General features: G+C 41.4%; 1 protein-coding gene across 1 annotated transcript in view; it reads right to left on the bottom strand.

The window, feature by feature from the left end:
- EIF2B3 (eukaryotic translation initiation factor 2B subunit gamma) overlaps positions 1–27,049 on the bottom strand; it is a 106,029-nt gene that overhangs the window by 36,361 nt on the left and 42,619 nt on the right. The window contains exon 6 of the mRNA XM_014939524.1: positions 17,509–17,598. Coding sequence (XP_014795010.1) covers positions 17,509–17,598 — 90 coding nt within the window. The remainder of the gene's footprint in view (positions 1–17,508; positions 17,599–27,049) is intronic.

Here is a 27,049-nt window from a genome sequence, read left to right as displayed (position 1 = left end):
CTTTTTCTTGACAAACTTTTCCTCGGTCTTCAACTGTAGGTTGTGTCACATCCTCCATCCTGTAGTGGGATGATCTAACCCATCCCAGATCTGAAATTCTGCTTTTATTTTTTCTTACAGACAAGGAAAAACTCTAATCTTCAGTCTCTCCTCCTTCTTGAAAACAAGATTATAATCACCTTCAGATAGCTGTATTTCAGGAACTAATGAAGCAAAACACTTCATTCTTTAATCACCGAATTTCTCCCTGCTAACCACTTACAGGCGCGCTCTGCCACGGCCGCCCTGGCCCCGCGCTCCGACACACGTGTGGCTCTGCAGATGGGCAGTTTACTAGCTCACAGTGTTTGCCTGCAGCTGTGCCATTCAGCAGTGATTTCCTGCTTGGGTTTTATACTCCATCCAAAACCGACAATCCTGTGTTTCCCTCAGAGGCTGGCCATGGCATTTATAAGATATATTACCTATAAAATATCCAAGTATTTGGCAGTCTTAAATAGTCTGATGCAGAGGACAACACAACACGGTAGGAAATGAAAGCAGTGGAAAGGGGGAAAGACTAAGTTTTGCCTGGTTTTGGATGGTTTACTCTTTCTTGGCCAAACTCCTGAAGCTTTCCTGTGATTCTCTGAAGTGCTAGCCACATTCCTTCAGCAAAGGTGGAGTAAATCTCCAGGTCATCCATAAGATGTGGCTGAGAAACACACCCTTCTTACTGGAAAAGGCAAAACAGGAAGGTTTGCCCGTGCTTGCTGTTTAAGCAGAATTTATGTGTGACATTAAAGGAATCTGCCTTTGGAAAGTATTAAAAAAATACACAGTGAGGCCCTCGGTGACAAAAATTTGGGAATTTTTTGTGACAGATCTTGCAAATATGGATGTACGAAGTGATAGCGTGAGAATATTATCTGACTGTCAACAGTGGGGGAAACCAAACATCTGGCTGGGACTAGGAAAGGAATTTAAAAGCAAAGGAGGGATAGGACTGTAGACCCTTCATCAAGAAGGAAAAAAAATAATAAATAGTTTGGAAGGACCAACAAGCCTGTAACCTAGATTCAGGAGAAAACAACCCAAAAAGGTTTCTGGTCTAATGTGTTAAAAATTCTTACAATCAAATCCTGAACTACACATGCTTATATTAAGAAAAAGAAGGGTAAGACTGTGTACACTAAAGAAAGCAGCCTTTTTTATTTTTTTGAGGTTTTAAAACTTGGCATCACCCTAGTTTCTAAGCTTGTTATTTTCTTTAGCACCAAGGAGTAAGAATGAAATACCTGAGATCAACAGAAGGAAAAATCTACTATGACCAGGAGAAGGAAAGTGGGAAGGTGGGCGGAAGGAGAGGAGGGGTCACAACATTTTGGCAGAAATCCAGTTCTAAGTCAAATCAGGGTAACCATGCTCTGACTCCTCAAGGAAAATCCAGACAGTACAGAGGATAAAAATGAACCTGCTTTTGAGAACATTTGCCAAAATAAACAGGCTTTCATAAATTCCAGCTCAAGTTATGAGCCTTTTTCGTGATCTTTCATTCCCCAAAATTTGATTTTTGAAGTGATATCTGTCTGTTTTCACCTTGACAGAAAGTAGTACGTTTTCAATTAAACACGCAAAGATTGAGAGTGCCATTAAATTCCCGCTTGTAAAGGAATGGGGGACTGATCCCTGGAGCATCTTATGTGGCTTCAGTCCCATGAGAACAACAGGAGATGGCAGCAATTTTGAATGAGGTTTATTCTGATCACATTCTAAGCACACACAAATTAGAATTACATCTGGGATGGAATCCTCCATTCACACGGTAGGTCACAACAAAAAAGGATGTTGGCAAGAGACAGTGCATATGTGGGGGAAATTAAGATAACAAAGCAGTTGAAATTCATGGTGCATGTGCAAGAAACAGCTGGGAATTTAAGAGAAGATAAAATAAATTAAAAAAAAAAACAACAAACAACAACAACAAAAAAAACGACCTGGAAAAGTCTATATTAAATGTACCTATTAACTCAGAGCAAAACATCAGTCATTTGCTGGTCATCAGTCAGCTCTCCGGACTGTAGACTCAGACTTAGGCATTAGAAACTTACAATAGTCAAGATTAATTTTAATTAATTAATTAAAGATTAATTAAAACCTAAAATGCTAAAGTACAAAACCAGATGCTTGGTCAAACAACTGTAACATAACCAAGTACTATCACCACCAGAGACAAATCAGTACCATGTCTTTAGAATCCCTTTATCCCCAGAACCTCTGCACTACGACATCTTCCCAGTGTTCCTGGGATTTTTGTATGACAGCAAGGGCACAGATAGGGTTTGTGCTAAATTAAAAATTTTTACTTGTGAAGAGCATGAGGTCAAAATACCTTAGATCTTTAAGTTTCATATTTAAACACAGCTATGCAGAAGTTTTCAGTGAGTTTGAACCACAAATGAAATTAGAACAGTCTGTGATATAGCGGAATTAAGTTTGTATCTATGTATGTTATATTGCATTATATTACATTACATACATTACAGCCCACAGAGGGCCAACTTTTACTTGTTGCTGAAATGCAACTGCCTCTGGGATGAAGGGAAGCTTATTGAAACTTTAGTAAGAAATGAAGAACAATGGAGCCAATTGAAACACAAGAAGAGTTTTGGGGAAAAAACAAATCTTGACCACCTAAACTTAAAAAAAATACATATATTTCACAATTATGCTTCAATGAGCTGTGATTTCTGCTCTTAGACATATGTATTGCTGGAGAATCTGTCTTTCATATGACACAGAAAATAATGGTTCTGACTAGTACTATTTAAGATAAAATGTTATCATATATTTTATAATAATAGAAGAGTCTATTTAAGTCTAAGTTTAGGTGACCTTGCAAAAATCTAGGTACCAGGAGGTGCTGCTTGGCTTGACCCACAGCAGGAACAGGAGCATCCACAGCTTTTATTTCCTGCAGCCAGTTCTCACCAGCTTCAGACACCCTGAACACAACTGTCAGTTCCATTTACCGGCTGTCATTCATTTTCATTTTCCATGTTTAATGTTAAACACCATAAAACAGTATTAATGAGTATTAGCATTTTAATATCCTCCTTGTTTTATTAATCTGTGATGAAGCATGAAATCTACCATTGCTCTCAGCACCCACCTGTGAAATCTGCTGTTACTCTCCATGGGCTCATTGCAGGGGGTCTCCCTTGTTATCATTATTAGCACAATCAGCTACATCTACAGGTGCAGATAGTATTGTGATTCCCCACTACAAACAAGCAGATTATTAGCCCTTTTATACCTATTTTGTCTTTTCTTTTTTTTTTTTTACAGACTAATATTAGCTCTTGTAGACTATGCAAGCATACAGTGTGTTGGGTTCTGATCTTAGCTCCGTGGCCTTCAACAGAGATTCTTCAGATCACATCAAAAGGAGAATGTGAGGCTGTATTTCAGACTGGTGCTCATAATTAATGTTAGAAATGTATACATAAATACAACTAAACAAATCCTTAGGCACTTACAGTTTTGGCCAAAAAGAACTTGCATGTTTATGCAGAACAATAAAGATGTAAGAAAAAGGGAGGGAGAAAGAAGAAGAAAAAAAAAAAGAGGGTGTGTTGGAAGAAAGAGAAAAGTTAATTCTGAACCCTGTAGGTACATAGTTCATGGTTCTCATCGCTTAAAGGATAAAGCCAAATAACATTTAAAAATTCCATGTAAGCTGGGAGCTCTCTTGTTGAATCTCAACGTTATTTTCTCCTGATCCTTTGATGGAGATTAAAAATTTCCATGTGAATACAAAGAAAGAAACAACAGTTACTCTGAGATTTTTTTCCCCGAGCATTTAATGCTCCAAACTAGAGCAGGCAGCCACCATTCCCATCTCCTCCCCCCTCCTTAAAGAAAAAAAAAAGTCAACTCACTTTGAAGAAAAGACAAAACAGGGTCAGGGCAAGGGGGATTAGGGAAATGATATTTATATCATGGACCAAATTAAAATGTCAATGCAAGAGGCAGGCAAACAGCCCTTGCCACATATATACACCAGGCATGTTTCCTCAAGGAAACAGGAAAGAGATTTGAAAAGAGTTAATGCAGTCCTGAGTTAATACCACCTGCCTCAGACTCAACACCACTTAAAAGACAGTGTTTGGGTCCATTTCCCACAATGCGGTTTTAACAAGCACAATGGAAAAAGCAATTACAGGCCTTTTCCCCTTCTTCTCACCGATTCACTGCTAAAAATACTGGAATTTCTGAGACATGCTAAGAATGTGGAGAGAGCAGACAAGGACTACGTACAAAAGGAAAAAGTATCAAATGATAAATTTATAGGGTGTGCCACATCCCTGCAGAAGGCTAATTCTGCCCTTATATCTTGCAATAATCTTTTTGCCTTTGTTTGGTGTACCCAAGACTAATTATAACAAAGGAAAACTCCAAAGCAAGCAGGCAAGCCAATAAACTACCAGGCAATTACTCATGCCTATTTCAATAACCTGGAACACCAATCACAGCATCAAACAGATTTTATTTCTTGCTACATTCTATTTGTCCTGTTCTAGTCTCAAAAGTTCTCTAACAAAAATAGTAAATATATTTCTCATTCCCCCCAATTTAATGTTAACTGCTTATTTGTCAGTGTCTCTTATTATTTTTGGAGCTAAAAGCCTAGGGAAAAGGCAAGGAAACTTTGAGAAATGTTCTACTAAAAGGTAATTCCACATGACTGCATTTGTGCTTCATTTGTCTTTCCATACTATTTTCTAACCAAAACCTTCAAGTCTGACAGCAACCTACTCCCAACATTCGTAAGAGCATGCGTGACAGTATTTCCAAAGCCGTTGCACAGCAAGATGTTATAACTGCACTAATTCTCCTTTGGAGGTTCAAGTTTATGAATGGCTTCCCAAAACTGCAGAATCATCATGGAAATCCCTGCATTCCGGATGATGGAGGGAAAGCAGAAGAAGACACATGAGTGATGGTCATAGACATCATAAAGCTGAGAGGATCCAGATCAAAGTATGGAAGGGATGGTATGGATGCAAACCACATAAAAAGCTGTTCTCAAGTTCCACCAAGTCTGGATGCACTTAAAGGAGCAGGGATCTAACTTCCACTTCTGCCAAAAACCCCTTTGGGAAACACGGCAGCTTTCTGAAAAATTGACCACAGAAATTAAAACTCCTCAATTACATACTCAAATCCTTTCAAAGCGTGTGCACACTCAGCTCGGGTCATCTAAGTAACCTTAACTCTGCCCACTCGCCAAACAGCCAGGAACACACCACAGCTCCCAACTAACACAGCTTTTGCACGGCAATGCCAACAAGTTTAGACGGTTTTAGAACTTCTCTCTGACCAAAAGTCTCTGACGCCGTCAGAGGCCACCCAGGGTGTTTGGCAGGTTGTACACGCCGCTGAGGAATGGATCTCATTCATTCCCAGACAGCATCCCATTCTTCTAAAACAAGCGCACCTGCACCAAACGTGATTCCTTGCCAGAACTCATCTTTCCCCATTCTCTCCCACCTCCGCCTTTGCAGCCATCTGTGTCTGAGTTACCAACTTTCTCCTAAATGCCTTTGAAATTAGGCTCCTTTACAGACAAGCACACTGAACAGAGGCATTCTGATAATATGCCTAAACAAACACATGCATATGATGCATTTGATAAAGCTGACATGTATCCATAAGACTGACGAAGTATGTAAACTTGGGATGCATAAGTATATATTTAGATAGATAGATTTAAACACTTCAGACTTGTCTGTATAAAATATGTAAGCATCAAAAAATGTAGACACGGCTGTAGCTTCACACGGGTAAGCTCCTTCACCCCGCTCCACTGAGGCTCCATTAAAGGCACCATAGATGTCCACATTGCTTTGCTCTGCTTCTCCACACAGACACTGTGTTCGGGGGTTTGCGATCACATGGAGCCACTCTCGGTTTGACTTAACAACATGCCCACTCTGTCAGCAGTCTGGAAGACAAACTGGGATCTCTGGTCTGTAATTCAGTCCTGTTTCCACCTGTACAAGTCCCATTCCTACACCCTTCTGCCCAGCAATCATTCTATCTTAATGAGTTCCTATCCTCACTATTGATTACTAATCCTTGCTTCACCCCTCCCAGTAGGACAACTCTTCTTTTACTGTGGCACTTACAACATGATCTTCTGTCCTGTAGTAAGACTAAATTTTACTTTTTTGTCACTTTATCCTTTCCTGAAGAACTTTAAGATAAAGCTTTTTGGCCAATGAATCACATCTCCTCCTCTTCACAAGTCTAGTTTTATTCATGATGTTCATTCCAGGTGGTGTTCATCCGGAAAAGTTTGGAATAAAATGCTGTGTGTGCTACAGCTCACCTCTGAACCTTTGATTTAGGGAAATGTCACTCCTCCTCCCCATTCAAGGTCTTTGACTTCTTCAAAACCAGTAACTTATCTAGGCAGCACCCAGCATTTCCCATAGACTGTCCTGTGGCTGTTTAACATATTATACTTTTTTTTTTTTCCACTTTATTTTAAATGAAGGAAATTGTAGTTGCTCCCCTTTGATTCAAGACTGTGTTCTAAGATCAGCCCTTAGTTCATACTCTAGCTACTTAGCACATTCAAAATGGAACTTAGAATATTGTTATTGATTGATTGATGATTCACTGACTTAATGAAGATATCTCTTAGCTACTCTATGCAGGCAGGTGTGCGCTATCATCACTAGTAGCATTCCTTCTCCCTTCTATATGCAGGAACTTAAAGTCTCCCATCATGATAATTCAATGCAACAATAAAGTCAGGAACGGTGTTATAGACACCTTTATTATTGTTATTGTTTCATTTGACTGGCTAAGGCACAATGAAATTTGACATTGAACTAAAACCGAGAATGAGAAATGTAATAGTAGGGAGACAATCACTATTTCCTCTCTTTTCCAAAAATTCAACTAATGGGTAAAAGGGGACTCAGCCTTTCAGAAGGTGGTGTGGAAGAAAGATTTAGAAGCAAACCAAAGAGGGGGAGAAAGGAAAACATTATCTTGAAAATTCTTGACAGTTGTACAATCAGATCATCCTAATAGAAAATACAGGAGAATTATGTTTTCCACTGCAACAGAAATATACTACATATAAGGACTGTATCATCACAGGGGGATGTCCAGCAAGGTAAGATAATAAATTCAGCCCAGTATCATTTTGCAAGCAAGTAGGACTGTGTGGAAGAAAATGTACTGCACTGATGAAAGAATGCTTAGGGAGATACTGTCCCAGTGGCAATGATTTAAGGAAAAAAAAAAAAACCAAAATGAAAAAAGCACACATAGATGGATAAAAGAATCATCATTCCTCCTGGGTTCAAAATCCACATCTCAGATGAAGACAGAAGTCCATTTGACTGAAGGCTACCCAAGGAAACTGCAACTGTGTGAAGCAGTGGAAAAAATAGTTAACAATTTTAAATGTTTATTATCAGATCAGAGCAAGCCCAGCTGAGGCCACCAAGAGGGCCAGGAGCACATGACGCAGGAGGAGAAGCTGGGGGAGCTGGGTTTGTTCAGCCTGTAGAAGAGAAGGCTGCAGGGGGATCTGATTACAGTTTTCCACTAACAAAAATGAAGCGATATAGAAGACAGCCAGACTTTTCTGAGAGGTGCACAGTAAAAGGGCAAAAGGCAATGGACATAAGCTGCAACAAGGGAAATTCCAGTTGGGACATAAAGAAAATAACTTTTCAGTGAGTGGTACAGTCCTGGGACAAGGCCCAGTCTCCATCCTTGGAGATTTTCAAAACTCAATTGCAAAAAAAAAAAAACCCAGAGGAACACAAAAGTTAGACTTACTTGAGCGGGACGTTGGACTAGAGACTGCTAGAGATCCCTCTCCAACCTAAAGTTTTCTATGGTTCTATAATATTTGCATTGATGTTTGAATAACCTTTTTTGTGTCCTCCCTACATTCACTTTTCATAGGGAATCCAGACGGTCATTATCTGATGCTGGAAATAACAGTCAGAGGACAAAATTAACAAATTTTAACATTTACTTTAGCAAAATTTGCATTAGGAGCCGCGTGCATGCACAGAATACTTCAAGTATCTCAGGCACATGGCCACTATGGCATATCGTGGTCTCACAGAAAGATTTGTAGTTATTCATGAAGTTAATCAGCTCCAATTCAGCACATCCAAAGATATGTCTGCTCCCAGGTAGTCTGCTAACAGGAAAAGGAATTGCATTTATTACAGAAGTGATTTGCTGAAAACCATAATTTGTTTAAATTTAGTTTGGATCATTAGGTTTTTTTCCCCCTGAGGTTTCAGGAGTGAGCTTGATTGGTACTATGGAAAGATGATAATGGTAATGATACTCTGGAGGAGGGGGAGGACATCAACAAATTTTAAGTCTTGGCATTTCTAGCAGGGAGCAGAGAAAGCTCCAACAGCTGGATATGTTTGACAAGGGAAGGAAATGGGAAAGATAAATTGCCATTTCACATTCTAATAGATTAAATGCACTAAGAAGGAGCTTGGGTTTGGTTTGGGTTTTTTTCCCCTTTTTCTTTTCCTTGTTTGGAAAGCTACAATCTATTTCCCTGTCTTCACACAGTATACTTCCTGTAGGAGCTATTTGTTTATTTACCCATTTTAATCACAAGGAAAGTATTCATTATAAAATCTCTCTTTACAGCAAAGGAGAAACCTTCCAGCCACACGGCTGACACATGTTAACTCGCAGGTATTCACAGAGCAGGTTCTGTTTTAAGCCATCTTTCAGGCAGCCACACAAAGACCACCAAAGCTGGGTGTTCAGCTCTGCCAGACCTCCCCCAGCCAGCAGCCCTTGCCAGGAAACACAGGTGACAGCCTGAATGATAAAAAGGCATTTAGAGGGGAAAAAGAAAAAATGCACTGGTTTAGTCTGGGCAGCACCTTAATATAAACCTGCAGGGGCCTTTGTGTACAGCATAGCACGCAGCCATCCAAGCAGGAGCTTCAGAGCCAGTCACTCGCACCTCCAGCTTTCAAAGATCTCATACTGCCCCTGCCATTTATCGGGGAAGAGAGGTGGCTCCAACTGCAGCTCTTCTTGCGGATACAGACCTCAGAACACAGCTCTGAGACAGCAAACCCTCCTCTCCCCTCCTAGTGCTGGCCCAGCGGAGGCTTTTTGGACACAGCAGAGGGGAGTCGAGAAGAGAAGCTTTCTCTGGGATCGCAGCTGAAGCAGTTTGGAAAGGCAGAGCGCTATGACCTCACACAATTTGCTCTTATTTATTTCAGCATTCAAAAAAAAAAAAAAAGAAAAACCACCCCAAACCCCCAGTGTTTAACTTTGCAAACAAATCATACCGACTTTGGCTATAAAGCTTACTGCAAATTTGCTCAGTTCAGAGAAGAGTTTCTCTACTGGTGAATCCTGGCAGGCAGCTCCCCAGCGCTGAAAGAACCGCAGAAAAGCTGATTTGTTTCCTTAGCTCCAGCTTGGCCTCTCGCGGGGTGCACCCCGAGAGGAGGGCTCCCCAGGGAAAGTAGATTTCCCTGGTGGCCAGCAAGATGTCAGCACTCAGCATTCCTAGGACAAGGCACTGTGAATGCTTACTCAGACTTTTTGAAGTAACCACAGTGCTGCTGTTTGTCATTCTTGCCTTTCCAGTACCACACATCATTCCTTCTGGCCACAAAGAGAGCTGCCCGCTTCCCAGGTGACTACACAAGGGAGACAGTGGCTTTCTCTACACCCAACAATTCAGAAGTACTAGATTCAGGACAAAATGGTGATTTGCAAAACACATGACTAAACACAATAAAAATTTTACCTTGTTTTTGCAGGGAGGAGGGAGAAGGATACCACAAAAGTAAGTGCAATATTCTAGTGCAGAACATTCCTCCTTCTAAGATGTGTGCTATCAATTTTGGTTTAGATACACAGACAAAATCTTTTGAAACAAAGTCCAAAGATCTTACATTAGAAAATGCAATTGCCACCCTGGTGCATAACAGAGAAGCCACAACATCTGAGAAAACACAGTGGCATGTGCCTCCATAAAAACTGAGATGAGTGGCTTTCAGAGGTGGTGCAATCCAGGTGCCTATAGATAAATTGCCCAGCAGTTACTATTGTAGGTTTCTGTCTTTATCTGTTTGTAAACTTTGCCAAAGTCGAACTGTTTTGGCTGAAATTAACCATGCCAGGTGTTTGCCTCAAGCTGATTTTTTTTTAATAATGTCTCAGCTATTTCCAAGAACAAAATTATGGAAAAAAGCTTTGTTTTGTCCATGTTAAAAATTTTTCAACTGCTCCGCTGAAAAGCTCTTGTGCTTCCATGCTTGCAATTTGGCATAAGGTTGTCTTTTCGTCAGGGCGTTACATTTGTAAACATAAGAAGTGCCCACACTACACCAAGCTAAGTCTGAAAAACCACTGTTTGCACATGCTTGGAAGTGACCTGTTTTGCAGCTAAATTTTTTGAGTCCTCCTATGTTGGGCATGCTCCATTCTCTCTCTTTTTTTGCAAGGTAACTAACTGAACTGCTCATGCACTGCTCACAGAGTAACAGAGTAGCCTCCAGGCCAAGGTTACAAAGGCTGAGGTGGATATTCTTTGAAGTTCAGAGCATCCCATCTCTTTCTGGTGGCTGACCTGAAAGGTGATAAATCTATGCTGATAACAGCTACTCCATTAGCAAGAGTCACAGTAGCCCCACTGATTAATTCTAAAAGTGTCACATATATAAATATATATACATACACTTAAAAGAACATCAGGGTAACAGGCTGGACACTCAAATTAAGAAAAGCTAAAACTGTGTTGCTTATACAATCTTAATTAAGACCTTGCATGTACACATTATGACACAGTCCTTAACATACTCACCTACTTTTCCTCTCTCCTCAATCTCGTCTTCACCCAATATAAAGATGGACTATGCCCTGCAGATGAATCAAGGCTGTGTAATGAGGCAGAAGAATGCCTGCCTCATTTGTTAGAACATGTGTGTTAATGTACAAGGCAGAGGGCTGAGAGAGGAGAAAAGAACTACTAATATTTAAGGCAAATGAGTGATGCCCAAAGAACTGATTTTTAATTATTTTTCTTTTAAATTCCCTTCTGTCATTTTACAGATGCTGCTGAATGCAGAACATAAAACTAATTTCTGCAGGTTGCCACTGATTGCATGTTTTTGATTTGATCAGTGTCACCCTGTGACAGCTGTCATCAATGGAAAAGATTATTTCAACATTAAGAGCTCTCTGCATAACATTAAGGTAAGAAACATTAAGAGCTCTCTGCATAACATTAAGGACTGAGAAATGGTATACTTAAGACAAAGATGCTTCAAACTTCAGCTCTTGTGTGCCTTAGTTTCCCCCTTTCAGAATGCAGAAAGACTGCTATTTCATTAATAGGGGTGCTGGAAAGGTAATTAAGTGTGTGCAGAGCATTATAGTATAAGTGACGAGCACCAAGATTCCAAAAGGACAGTATTCACCTTATCTTCAGAACAGGGTTTTAAACAGTGAGCAGCAAGTAAGGCTGGCGGCCTTCACCCGAACTACAGAAGAAAGACACGATATTGAAGCATCTCAGGCAACAAATGAAGCAATGGTCACAGAGGAAAAAAACCAACGTACCGAGTCACGTAACTGGAGACTGTACCATAACATGTGGCACATACAGATGCCAAAGGCTGCACAGAGAGCCTCAGCTGTGGCACTTCTGAATTGCCAAGTGCAAAATTTGACAAAAGTGAATTTTGGGAGGTAACTTAATAAGTAGGATCACATACTGCTTTGTTTTAGGCAGCCTTGATCTGGCTTTGTCTACCTCAACAAGAGGTGAAAATGGGAGCTTCCATGTGTCTACAGGTTTCAGCTGTGAGCAGAGTGAAATCCTCAAGCACATACCAAATGCTGTCATCTCTACCTGCACAACTGACTGTGGGCACAATGCCATTAATGAATACATGTATTATAATGCATATTATATGTGCTTTTAAGCATATACACAAGATATAAAGAGACACACACACCTTCAACACTTGAATTTCCAAAGCAACTTTGAATTTTCCCCATTAACACTCTACAGGGGAAGGGGTTGCTCTATATCTGTCTCCCCCCTTGTCTTCCCCCAGATCAGGCATCTAATTTCACCAGGCTAGAGCTTTAGAAATATTCTGAAGAAAAAAAAAAAAAAAAAAAAAAAAACAGAACACAAACTCCCATGCAATTTCACTTTGATCACATTTCTGCTTGCTAGCAGCTTTGCTGGGATTGTTAGCAAGCAAACTGTCAGCACACAGCCCAGAAATATCAGTGCGTGTCCATGCAACACGCCAGGCTCACGAAGCACAGGCCTAGATCCTGCCCCCCGCCACAGATGAAGTTCACAAGGGAAAGGGAATAAGGACTCTCTTCTTCCATCTGCCCTGAATGCAGCAGCGAGGCAGGATTCCAACCCAGCGCTCAGGAGAGTGCCAAAAAAGGGACTGGCTACTGTGCTGGCTGCCACCCCAGGGCCCCAGGGGTGTGAGGCCCGCCAGCTGTGGGGTGGAGCCGTGCCCCCAGCCAGCTACAGCCTCTGCTTCTGTCTGGCCTGCTGGCTCAGCTCGTGTAACGATGGCTTTAAGAAAAGCAATATTGTGCAGTTCATCACATGGTGCAGGTGTTCACCTTCAGCTATCCCTGCCCCGTGCTGGCAGAGCAGCTCTTGCAGCACACACGGCCTGCGCTCACCTCAATTCCCCAGGCTGCAAAGCGCAGCCCCTACACCATCCATGGGTTAGATTTGTTCTGAAAATGGAAATGTTTAGGAAGGAAAAGCTCTCAGCTGAATACAGGGAGATCAGATTTTTATCTGACCTCCCTCCTGTGCAAAGATGTGATACAATTCGGCAGACTTGGTACATCTTGGTACATTTTCCCCCTCTACTCTGCACTGGTGAGGCCACAACTGGAATACTGCGTCCAGTTCTGGGCTCCCCGGTTCAAGAGGAACAGGGAACTACTGGAGAGAGTCCAACGTAGGGCAACCAAGATGATTAAGGGATTAGAGCACCTCCCTTATGAGGAAAGGCTCAAAGAGCTGGGGCTCTTTAGCCTTGAGAAGAGAAGACTGAGGGGAGACCTCACCTATGTTTACAAGTTCCTAAAGGGTGGGTTGAAGGATGATGGAGCCGGACGCTTTTCAGCGGTTTCCAGCGATAGGATGAGGGGCAACGGGCATAAGCTGGAAGATAGGAAATTCCACTCAAATATGAGGAAGAGCTTCTTTATAGTGAAGGTGACAGGGCACTGGAACAGGCTGCCCAGGGAGGTCGTGGGGTCCCCTTCTCTGGAGATTTTCAAGACCCGCCTTGATGCAGTCCTGAGTGATGTGCTCTGGGCAATCCTGCTTTAGCAGGGGAGTGGGACTAGATGATCTCTAGAGGTCCCTTCCAACTCTATCAAATCTGTGAATCCATGAATCTGCCAAACCAAGATCAACCTCAGCAGCTCTAACTTTATTGATGCAGAAAGGAACCTGAGGAAGAACCAGAGGTGTCTGCAGAAAAAAACACCACAGGGACAGTTATAATCAGCAGAAAATTCAGCCCAAACAAGCTGCTCCTTAGTTCACATTGCGGTCACAGTCCCTGTTCAGTCGGGATAAATCCAGTTGGTAGCAGGGTATGGTCTGTGATCTCTTGTGAATCCAGTGGGAACAGACCCAGAAGCCGTGGGCGCTGGGTATCCACTGCGGACGCAGGGATGAAGATGTCCATCCCAGGGCAGAGATCCAAGTGGTCCTACTGGCACCCTGGGCAGAGGCTGCCAGTGCACTGAAGCTGGTTAAGGAGCACTCAGATCATCGACCTGCCCTGGCGATGATCACTCCCAGTGGACAGAAGGGAAGGAATAAATTTCAGCTGCAGGGAATAACAAACTGGAAGGGGTAAGAATTTCTTTAGCTGTTCCCCAAACCACTGTGGAACCACTTGGTAGATCTGGACAGGACAGGACTGTCGTACCCTTGACAACTCAATTTCACTAGCATCCAGTGCTAAGCTAGTGGATGAGTGATAGGTGGAGATTTTAACTGCCAAAATGCATTTTTTCCTCCTGGGAGAGGAAAGAGAAAGCAGTTTCATTCCCCTCCCAAAAATTCCCCAGGTTTAAACAACATTACGAGTGTGATATTTTATTTTTGTGTGGACATACATACTTGGGGGGTTCTAATAAACAGACCATTTCCTCTGACTTGTATTCAAGGGCACTAGAGATCTCTGCTTTTTAAGACTCAAGAATTTGTTTGGTTTGCTGTAGTGCAATAAAACTTCAGGCAGGAGAATCTACTATTCAGTCCTTTAAAAATAGTTCATAAAAAAAGCATTAAAGGACTACAAATTGAATTACAGAGTACCAGTGTTTTGACCTCTCCTAACATCCCCCATAGTTAGAATCTCACTGCTGCCAAACAAATACTGATTATTCTCCAAACAGTCCCACCCAGAAGAGGAAACAAGTGCATAGAAAAATTCAGGGACCCGTCTAGTACCTCAAAGCAAGACAGTGGCCAATGATAAAGCCTTGGTATCACGACTTCATTGTGGAGCTGAACAATAAATTCAGACTTTTTCCAGAGGTGTCATATCACAAAGTTGTCCCAAATCCTAAAGCAAGATTCATATACTTCGACAAAACAAAGTTTTAGCCATTTCACGTCCTGTTTTCTCTGTTTTCATATTAGTCACGAGTGACTGTGGACTTTACATACAATGCATATATTAATCTGATCAAAGTGGAGGAATGCAATTTACCCTTACAGGTGCAGCTATACACAAACTACATTCACCAGGGGAGAGCTTGTTCTTGCCACGTCTTTGCAGCTAAACTGGGACTACACTGGGCTTTTATCCCATTTGAAGCAACAGATCCCACACACATAACCACATTAGTTTTCATGTAATTCTTTGACCTGGAAGTAATCATAATTTTCCTCTGCAAAACAGTGAGCTATAGCCAGTTGTAGGATCTGAATTTTTTACTGCTGGGCAACATCTCTTCTGCTTTTGTATGTCAAAATAAAATTTGAAAAAAAATGTAAATGCTTCACTGAGCTACAAACAATGAAAAAAGGTGTTCTGCCTGCCATCAAACCCCGCTGTTAAAATATTAACACAATGTAAATATTGTAATATTGAGGAAGTACACTGTGTCAGTACTTCCTGGCACCGTACAAGAGCTTCACTGTTCACTTCAGACCCTGCTGTTAGTTTTAAACACGCACAACTTAAACAAGGCATCTGAGCTTCTCCAGTCCTGGTGCGGAATTGCAGAGAGGCAAAAATCTTACTGTAGGTTCTCTCTAGACTAAAAAACAAAGTATTAAAAAGAATCCTTAAACCCAAACAATTATGTAGATGTCAGTACTTTTGAGGCAAAAATATTCCACAGGGTCTTTCAAAAGTCCTGGCATATTGCTGCCAAACATGGAAAGATCTTTGGGTATGCACTGTCCACCCTCCCTCCCCCCCGCCCCTTCCTCAGAGAAGAAAAACAAGCTGCAAATGCCCACCAATGCCAGAAGCCTGAAAGCCTAAGTTATTCCTCATGGCAAAAGTCCCATTCCGCAGATTTGCCAGTTAAGCACATTACTTGCAATTGACTCTCTCTCTCAATTGACTGAATAAGCAGCATGTGTGTAATAAAGAGACTGAAGCAGCTACCTGCCATTAGTAAGCCAGATGTTGCTATCAAGTCTGAGGAAATGTTGTCTAGCTGCTGTAATTACGTATTTGTCACAAAAGTGTCACAGAAAAGAAGCATAGCTTCAAAAAATAGTGAAGACCGAGAATGACCTCTCTATAGAAAACAAAAAAAAAACAACTGGTCATAATTGCAAAAGGTTAGTAGACTTGTTCTTGGAGGCCTGGGGGCAACTGGAGGAGTTCAGAGCAGGATTTCACTCTGCTGGTCTTGGTTAATACAAGGTAAAAACTCACCACTGACAAAGCCAAAGATCTCATCAGTTTCAATGGAAATAGCACAAAGCCTTGAAATCTGAAATTACCACTATTTACGCTTAGAGGCCTCATTGTGTCATGCACTGTGGCATGTCTGACAAAGACCATCCTTGTCCCACAGACCTAATGATCTAAATTCAAAACAGCATGAAATTCCAGGGAAAAGGAACTGAATGTGTGAAATTTCTAATATTCTGGAATTGTCTAATCCCAGCAAAACTAGACGGCTATGATTTCAAGAAATGAGTCCTACATGTATTCTGACAAAAAAAAAAAAAATCATAAGCACTGCTTCATACTACAACAGGAAATACAAGAAGTCCAAACTGTCACCGACTTTCTAAAATTCATAGAATAAATAGCTTATTCCAGTTTTAAAGCATCTGCTGCTCCTGAAGTTTTCTCTCCTTTCAGACATGTTCCCCTACGCAAGTAGGAACGAAAACAACTTGTACAATGCACCCATGTGCCAGTCAAAGTACTGGATAAGCTTTATTCCTATGCATGGTAAGAAATTGTCCAGGGAGTTAACATAGATTTTCCACTTAATTTTAACTAAGTCACAGAACCTTATTCTGGAAGAGCTCCTTCAATCATGTATCCAGCTGCATCACCAGATTTGTGTATGGTCAAGACTAACATAAATCCCTGCTTCCATCCCCCTCCCCCCCCAAGGTTTTTTGACATGTCACTTTATCTGCTAAGAGAAAGCACTATGAACATGACACTTGGTCAGCTCCTTAATCTTTCATCTTACTTAAAAGGAGATAAAAACTCTTGAGAAGTCAGCGACTGTTCAATATATTTAATGGGCATGAGAGCGCTACAAAAAGCCTAGGAACAGGACATCATTCCAAAACTGAACTACTTACTGTGAGGGGGGTTGTTCATTTGTTTGTTTTTTAAAGATAAACAGGGGTTTTTTTGGTCTGTTTCATGAAATATTATAGCTAAGATCCTTCTGCACTTCCATAAATGGATGTTTTTCTTACTCTCAGTGGGTGGTCTCAGAGTTTTGACAGACGAACATCACAAGCTAAAAACATAGGATGCTACGGAGATAGCCCACCTGCAGTGGTGGTGGATGTGAAGGGGGAGAGAAAAGGTGATTGCAAAGGCCAAAACAATCTGTGGCGGGGGGAAATCAAAGGTCAGAAATGTATTCACAGCCCTAACAATGGGGAAGCTCTGGTGAAATGAGCAACCAAAAAGCACAGATACATGAGGAAAACAAGGGATTCAAAAAACAGGCAAAAATTTTAGCTTTCACTTATGCTGTTATTAGATTTTTATTTCTTTTTAAAAGGTCTGAGTAAGACACTCAGACATAATGCTTGGCATTCCTTTTAGTACAGTTAAAGCATTTTGAAAACGGGTTTATTTATATTTCTATTTTATGGTAGCCAATTTAATGAAACAAATATTCCTTTAAAAACTCTGGTACAAACCATACATCAATGCACACACCTGCTACTACCTTGTGTATTGCTTGGTTTCTTACCTGTTTTCTACAAGGAAGTCTACCACATATTTCTTCAGACAGTAGAGATGGGCATCCATCAGCCCTGTTCTGATATGCATTCTGGGGTGCCTGGAAAAGGGGAAAAAAAAAAAAAAGAAAATAATGGAGCTTTGTATGGCCATTTACAAGAGCTTGACTTTGCAATTAAGTTAGTGGATAGTAAAAGTGTGCAATGGCAGATCAGTTCCTTTCCATCTACTGCTGGATGAACAGAGGAGATCAGTGCAAGCTGACATTATTGGACTATATCTATAAACTTACACCTGCTGGCCCTGGGCTGATCTGCTGCGAAAGAAAACACCTCCTCCAAGGAGTCATTACTCCTGCTACATCTTCTTATGTAAGTGGAAATTGCACATTACTGGGCAGAAAGCCAAAATAATGGGCCCAGAGTGCTAAAAGTTACAGTGGGTAATGTCAGGGTACAATAATTCAAAGCTTCTGGCTAAGTGCCTCCCTTAATATGCAAGACTGTGCATGTTCTGCTCGCAAACACAACAACACTACTGTATTTTATTCAACACTTCCTGGAGGGGAATAGGGGAAGGAGATGGGGTCTGCTCACCTTTCCTACACCACACGTTGCAAATGACTCCCGCAGCTCAATTACAAAGCGTTTGCCTATCCAGCCCAGTAAGATGGAAAAGATCAGTAAAAACACCTCTCACCATTAGCCAAACAACAGCAAACAGGGAAGTCTTCGCTTTCAGACCAGTGGCAAGTTCAGAAACTCAGAAATTTACAGTAGCTTCAATATTTTAAGAACAAATTTTTAAATCAGAAAGGCTCATCGAGTACGTCTATTACTTCTCTTTATGCATTCTCTGCTCTTAGTGGAAACCCTTTTTGGAACCTGTCTCAAAGCAACTAGATACTTTATGCCAATATTACTTTCCCTCCCACACACCTGTAGCCTCATTTAAGAGTGTTCTGGCTGTCTGAACACTCACCACTAATTCTCAGGACAGAAAAGCCATAAGAATATTTAGCTTGCAAATTAAAAAAAAAAGGCAAAACACAACAACACTCAGGGGTTACACTGGGCTGTTCAAGAGATCTGTAACTGCAGTCACAATCCAGAGGCTATTAAGAAGAGAAATTTCAATCTACACCTGAAATTGTCTCTGCTTTCATTTTTCCTCCTTTGATGACTGCATTTTATAATGAAGTGTAAATGAACATATTTTATCAGTATATTCCATCCAAACTTTGTTCACTTATTCCAGAATGTGCTAAAGTCAGATGTTTGTGATCATGATCACTTTCATTATGTAGTTAGCTCAGCAGGGGGATTGCTCACAACTGGCATGTATATATATGTATATATATATGTAGTAAAGCAATACTAGCACACCAAATATTTAGTAACATCACAACCACCAAGAATATCAGGTGTTCTAGTAAGCCATCTTTTAATGCATTTCTCAATTAATGCATTGAACTACCAAACTATTTAAGCCTTAAAAATTTATAATTTAGGTGGCCTTTCTCAAGCATGCCATTCAATTCAAGCTAAGCATATTATTAACTACAACGAAATTCTTTAAGTCCCACTTGCAAAGGAAAGCTCCTATAATAGTAGTACAACACTTTGCAGTAAAGTATGTGGTACTAAAAAATGATATATGCGCTTTTAGTAGATTACTTCATTAACAAAACATGAGCTCACCTAGCAATGCTCCAGTACTGATGTTATCAGTGGCCCAGATGTTGCTGTGGAAGTCAGCCCAAATAGCAAAGTTCCTTATGCAAAGAGGATAGGGAATCCACTAATTTTAATGAGGTCTTGCATTTGGAAGTCAGCAGACTCCCTCCCGCTCTGCATCCTGAGGATGGTTTCCACATTTTGTGTATTTATGAGAGGGAGAATTTTCATATCTTCTCTGAGAAAAAGGGCTCCCTTGTATTTATATAATGAACATAATAGTTTATTGAAATGGGTGAAAGAGACAAATGGAAAAAAATGGACAGGGAGGAAAGCTGAGAAAACAAACAAAACAATGGAACAAGGCAAGAAACACATAAAAAAAAAAACCAGAAGTGGATGCAACATGGGAAGGAAATGGAAAAATAGGAGGAAAAAAACCAATTCTTAACTCACAGATGACAAACAGGACACAGTTTCTTTAGTGCCAGAATGCCAGGGTCTCCTCTCCCTAATTCAAGATCTACCACAACCCTTCCCTTAAACACAAGGGCAAAACATCAAGCAGAAAAGTGTAAAACAGGAACTCCCCAATAAATGCTGGTTCTGTTGCCAGTGTCTGTGTGGCTTTCACACATCCAGTCTTCCCACCTGCAAACCGGAATAACACTATTTAGCTACACCACAGGACGCTGAGGATTTGTGGGCTGAAGTTTGTATCTGCAGGCAAGTATTGTACCGAGTTTTTCTGTAGCTAAGCAACTTTATAACAAACTGATAAAAAAATCAGCCCAAGTGGACAGACAGTAGCACAGTGCTATCCTAGGCTGCAGCTCCATCACACACACAAAAAAACCCCCCACAAAAACCAGCCAGACAACAAGATGTACTGAAACGCCACTCTGAGTTAGCTTTCAATGTAGAATATACTAACAATAACGGAACATCATGCTGGACAAGAGGGAGGTCCCACAATGAAAATCCTCTGAAATACAGACCACCTAAGTGATTTGCAACAGAATAGTCCCATAGATTAATATTATAATCACAGCTTCAAAGGTCAAACAGGCAAGTTTGGGCACATGCATAAACAAAGCTGCGATTTCTGTAAACCAGACTCAGGGAGAGAATAGCCACACTAAACCAGACTGATAAGAGCACTCTATCATAACAAGCCACTAAAGATGATGCTAATTTTCATGGACTAGTGCTTAAACCAGTTTATCTTCAGGTAAAAGCAAAGGAGCCAAATAATCTAACAGATAACAGCAAACTCCATCACCATTTCAAATGAGCATCTGGTTACTAATATCGAAAGCCACACTCCCTTCTCGTGCCTCTGATCTCCCACTCCATCAGCTAATCTTTACAACATATGAAAAATGAGCTCGTCGCAAGGAACAGCTGATACAGGGAGAATCGAATAACAAACAATGCATGTGCCGAGAGCTGACGCACCTAAACTTATCGCTCTGAGGGAGATAGTACAGAAGGCTTTTAATTATATCATCAAAGCAAGGGAGAAGGTACTAGGAGGGGCCGGCTGCAGATGGTTAAGTGTTAATGAATGCCGGGTTGGGTGGTTTATCAAAAGAAAAAGACTGGATATATATCTGAGAGGGTCACCGGTGAGATGAAAGTTGTAACAGCCATTGTTGGAGCTCTTTAATGAGCGAGGAATGTCAAATGTGAACCCTCTAAGAATCATACCAATTACTAAATGAACTTCGGTTCAATCTAGCAAATGTAATCAAGCACAAGTCATTAAAATACATGGTAAAACTCCCATTGGCGCTGCCACTATAGTGTCTATTATTGTCTGTGCTCCCGTGCAAGGGAGGGGGCTGCTCCCCGTTGTAAGCTCTGTGTGTTATGTTAAGTGATGGCAGATTTTAGCCCTAATGATGAGGCATGGAGGGCTCCCTGGCAGAAAGTCGACAATGAGGAGGCTCGAAGAGATCTGTGGAGAAGTCAGGGAAAGATCAGCAATTAAAAGAGCAATTTCAAAGAATGCAATTTAATGTGTAAAATTAGCTTTTATTAGCACATAATTCCACAAAATCCTGACTCGGGATGAGAGTGCATAAAGGTCTGCAAGAGTCCTTAGAAAGGTCTGTGCCCGTAATTCCTGACACGCCATTGTGAAATAATAAGCAGTACTAACAGGATTGATGCATGCTTCGTACATGGCATTGCTTTGAAAGTGGAGCCCAGAGCTTTTCTCTCCCTGATAACCTCTCTCAGGATTTCCTCCCTCAGGGAAATCAACCACTGATAGAGCAAACTTCCCTTGTTTAAAGGCAAAAAGATGGACAATTGTTTCAACTGTAAACTAATTAAGAGAGATTACCACCAAGAGCTGGAGGTTCAAACCAGCCCTGCACTCCCACTGACAGTGTGATAATGCCAGGCTGGGGTCAAAATCATAAATCTGGAGGGAGCACACACAATGCTTAAAGCCAAAAAGCCTCTCTACTAAGCATGGGATATTGCCACATTAACCTCACCACCTCACAAATAAACTGGCTGAGAAAGAGAAATCCCATGGCCTCTTTCCCTTTAACTTCATACAGCTGTTGATGGAAAATATGAGCGTCTTTAAGTAAGCTCAAGGACCTGAGGCTGTCCATACTCTAACTCTAATCCCAGCAATGACACAATAAAAATCCAATCATACCTGCTATTAACCTGGCTCCTGAACCAGTATCTGAATCACATCCACCTTGGGCTTATAGGGTATTATTTCATCTTCCTTCCCATCCCTCCAAGATAAGTAAATAAATAACAGCACGCTAATCGCCAACTATGCATTACACACTCATTTCTTTTTTAATTAATTGCATGTAGCTCACACAGTCCACGCAGCCAAACAGCCTGCCACATGCTTCCTGTCCCCCACACTACGTACAGTATTCTTGCGGGAAGAAGCACGCCATCCAGTTCAAACACACACTGCTGACCCCGGGCTGTCGGCATGGAGGTGCTGCTCTCATGTTGATACAAAGCCAGTGTACAGATCAACACCAAGAGAAGTCTCACACTACAAGCTGCCAGACCACCTTTAATGTCTCAAGCATTCCTACTTTTAAAGGCAAAAAAAAAATAAATAAATCCTTAAATCGCATTGCTCATTTACGGGACAGCTCTTGGCTGTAAACTCACTAATAATAAAAGACCACTGTTACGTTGGCTCTTCAAAAATCCCAGACACCTTATGACCTTAATTTTTTTTTTTACATGCTGCTTTTGGCCAAAAAGATCCCAAAGCACTTAACCAAATGAATGTCCCCACTGTATCGCAGGCCTCCCTTGCCCACCAGTGAAATGCTGCCACCTCCGGGCTGAACCGCAGCAGCTGTGGTGGCGCAGGACCGACCCCCCCCACCGCCCTGCGCCCCTCTCCCACCGCCTGAGGAGGAGGAGGAGGAGGAAGGGGAGCAGGGGGTAATTAGAGGATGCTGCCTCTCGGGTGGAACAACGGCTTCAGTTCTGGCTACGAGGAATACCTTGGTGATGTGAGAGAGCCGGTGTAGAGAGGAAAAGTCACAGAAAAGCAATCACCCAGCATTTCATGACGGTGTCCCTGTGCCCCAGGTGATTTCCCAGCTCAGAGGCACCCCCTCACTGTTCCCCCTCCTCCAGTTTTGTAACAACCCCATTTACAAAGACCAGAGAGTAAGATGCACTTTGGTCCCTTGAGGACCTGGCAGGGGAGGACACACGACATTCAGCTTAACATCAGCTGCCTGGAGGCAGCTCTGGTACCTCCCCATGGATCCATCCCCACAGCCGCTGCTTCTAAAGAAACACCACATCAGGAGTGGGAAGTAGTTTTCAAATGAAAATGTTTTATTGATCTAATGACCTAAGTTGCTTGAAAGCCTTCCGACTAATAAATATTTTTCATTTAAAAGCTTCACCGCATGCCATTTTTCTTTGTTGTGTTACATTATTAATATACCCATGAGACTATAATACAAACTATGAACCTACTTCTGAGAAAAACATGCTGAAAACTTTTTGGTAAAGGAACCAACTTTCACTGAAAGCCAAAGATTAAATAACTTGCTCTAGTAGAAAGACTACAGGTTTGCAGTCAGAACTCGGGATTAATACTTGATGAAGGTCAGTAATGGTTTACAATAAGCCAGTGTGACTTCCCATGAAAACAGTCATTATCTTGGCACCAACACCATGCTTTAACATTAACATCTCTCTTGACTTCAATGGCGAGGGTGTTGATGGCTGCACGGCCAATTCATCCCATGACCTTATATAAAATGTTTTTCTTCACCCTCCTTCTGCTTCCCCATATGAAAACGAGAACAATAGTAATTCCTCACCCACCCCAAGTCCAAGGAGCACTCCCTAGAGGATGCACAGCCACGTCGTTGGATGCACGTGCAACCCCCCGGGAGCACACCAGACACAGCTGCTGAGGAAAGCACTTCCCCAAACTTGGTTTTAAGGGTCTTCTCTGCCACAGTGAGTGCTAGCAGCTGTAGGAAATAATGCAGGCGCCAGGCTACCCACAACCTCTCTGCCCCTTTCTCCCTTTCCCTGTCCTCCACTGAAAATACAGAGAAAATGCAAATATTTTATACCAGACACTTTTATACTAGACTCAAGTCTGCTAGAATACCTCAAGTGCTATGTAGAAACTGGGAAAGCAAAAGAGAGACCAAAATGATAATAAGTCTAGAGTCTGGTGTGAACAGAAGAGAATACACTGGGAAGGAGGGCGGGAACTGCCAGAGACATTATTAATAGGTTTTACCCTTGAGCTCTGGCAGCTACTTGTTCTATACACAGAGGAAAAGGATTAATCAAGCCTTGCACGTAAAGGTTCTTTCTATGGGGTGCCAAAATATTTAAAGCAGTATATACAAAGTGTAAGCCTTATTATTATACACATTCGATGTAATCATCTTATGCTACAGTTAAGGCCAGGATGACAATAAAGTAGATTATTGTGTGCTATAACCAATTCAATTCCAACACAACGGGACATGGCTTAGTCACTTGGTTCAGATCTGGTATTTGAGCTTATTTTTCTTATGCTGGGCTAAACTGTGATTTAAGAGATTTAATCAAGCTTTGGGAAATGCTTTCTTTACTAAAGAAGGAGAAAGAACTAAAGGTCTGCACCTGGCAACACTAATCATTTCCAATTTTCAGCTCATTTTGCTTCCTGCTTCATGGAAATTCACCTTAGTAAATAATTGTTCCGTAAAATCACCAGGGCTGAAAGGATGACAACACATGAGAGGAACAAGTTTTAAGCAAACAACTGAAGTTGGAGGATTGTACAGAGGCTACTGAAGAACAGCAGCTCCTGCTGATCCCTCCTACACCAGTTCCCCAAGGGCTAAGCAGCAGACATATGATATATTTTCTTAAATCAAATAATTACAGTAAATGCATGGGAAACAGTGTAACTTAATACTGGGTCAAAGCTGTAGGTCACTAGCAATATATAGCTTAAACACAGCAAGGCTGCCACAATTTCTTTATGTCACTGGCCTCGACTCAAAGGCAAACAAAGCGGTACTGGGCAGCGTGACAGGCCGATCGCAGCCCTGCTTGATAAAGCTCCAAAGACCTTCTGTACCTCTCGGGTGAGGTTGGTTTTACTAGTGGCTGGAACTTAAAATCTATGATGTACAAAATTTGGGATTTAAGGTAATCACATACCTTCAGACCACTGAAGCACATGGGCAAAAAGAAATGCCCCCTCTCCTGACCTTAAATTCCAAGTAAAAGCAGCAGTGGAAAAAACAAAGTGGAAATAAGCATTATAAGCACTTCCTTTTATTTTACAGGCTCCAGAAGCAGGACAAACTGAAGCCATCACACATACCTTTGGATTTCCCATTGGGAGCAGCCTTCCAGGTACCTCACGAAAACCACCTACTTCTGCACCATCAGTTTATTAAAATCAAAAATCCCTCTTTAAACCAGTCACTGTGCATAGGCCATACCTGATCACTCACCTTCCTTTGCTAGGATCTGTGCTTGACAAGCGAATGGGCTCTTATGATGGAAGATGTGTGTTTGTCTTTGTTTAGAAGATACTTGCATTCAAAGCTGTTAAATTTCATGCAACTGGAGTACAATCTAACGAGAGTCTGGTAGCAAGTCATTAGGGTTAGAAGGAAAAAGAAGAGAAGAAAGAAAAGAGCAATACATGTTGTGTGTTAGACAAAGCAGCATCTGGTCCCCCCCAACACTTACAGTCTAGAAAGCAAGAAGAGATGAGCTTTGAATCCAAAGAACAATCTCTACAACTACCTGAAAGGATATTGCAGTGAGGTGAGGGTCAGTCTCTTCTCCCAAGTAACAAGCGATAGGACAAAAGGAAATGGCCTCAAGTTGTGCCAAGGGAGGTTTAGGTTGGGTATTAGGAAAAATTTCTTCACTGGAAGGGTTATCAAGCATTGGAACAGACTGCCCAGGGAAGTGGTGGAATCACCATCCCTTGAACTATTTAAAAGACATATAGATGTGGTGCTTAGTAACATGGTTTAGTGATGGTTTTAGCAGTGTTAGGTTGATGGTTGGCCCTGATGATCTTAAAGGTCCCTTCCGACCCAGATGATTCTATTATTCTATGGGAAAGGTTTAAGTGTTACAGTTTAAATTACCAAAACCTACCCCAAATCCAGCCCATGTAGGGCGTCCTCTGCAGTAAATCTGGCAATACTAATTTCCTTCATCTACTGTAAGTGAATTATACTTAGCTCCTGCTCCTCGAGGGTTTGTCGTTTCCTCTCAGCTGCTGCTTTGACCTGTGTTTTCTTTTGATTTCCCCCTGGAACCTACTGCTTCTGTCTCACTTTTAATTCACGATAAGGTTGTACAGTTGTACCCATTCACATCTCAACTCCACTGAAACCTGGACACTTTAGCAGTTCATAACACAGTAACCACACTCCAACCGGACAAGACCCCAACAATTCTAAGTGTCAAATATGTAATCAGTTAATGAAAACAGCTTTATCTCGGGCATAAATTGAAGTGGGCACAGAACTTGGCTCTGCTGCCGCTGCAGAGGGAGCCTGGCTGTGACTGCCAGGGCACAGGCTGCTCCATATCTGAGCAATGCTGAATGGGTACAAAGAAAAATACATTTTAGGGGAAACTACACTAAGGTGTCAGCAGTCAGACTTGATGAATTTTGCTTCCCAAGAGAAAAACAGAGGGGTTTCCCGACTTGGCTGCACTGAAGTCATGACTCAGCCCATGTATTCAGATATACCCTCAGACACATACAGCCTCGATTTAGGGCAACATCAACCTTCAGCCATGTGATTTTTGGGACACAGAGAGCTGTCAGGGCTCAGGACAACATCATCATCATAATACAGCCCAATTCTGCAGTGAAGAAATACCCCAAATGATAGGAACATCACACAAGAAATACAGATACTTGCCTTCTTTTCTAGTTTAAAAGAACGTATTTGTTTTATCAGCTAATATTTCGACAGTATCAAGGAAGAACTTCATTAAACAAGGCCTTAACATTAGAAAATGGAGCATTCTTTTTGCAGAATGACAGTATTTAAAAACAAAGGAGAACTGAAGTCAGACTGAGGCTACTTGTAGACATTTCTCGCTTTTTCAACCCTAAACAACTTCATGAGTAATTATTTAAATAGATAGATAGCTGGTCTTTTACAAAACACCATCAGAAATACGATGGGATAATGAACATAAGTATGAGGGGGAAAAAAAAAGACAAGACACAGAAAAATCTGTTGTTACCACAAGAAGAGCTTAACATCCACCGAAAGTCCAAATTTGCATTTTTTAAACAAGTAATTACAGTGGTTACAACCACACTGGATTAGTTTCTGGTTAGACTAGATTACTCAT

Source organism: Calidris pugnax, unplaced genomic scaffold (assembly GCF_001431845.1).
Source record: "Calidris pugnax isolate Ruff unplaced genomic scaffold, ASM143184v1 scaffold18, whole genome shotgun sequence".
Lineage (NCBI taxonomy): Eukaryota > Metazoa > Chordata > Aves > Charadriiformes > Scolopacidae > Calidris > Calidris pugnax.
Note: the sequence above shows the minus strand (reverse complement) of the source record. Positions and strands in the feature narration are given on the sequence as shown.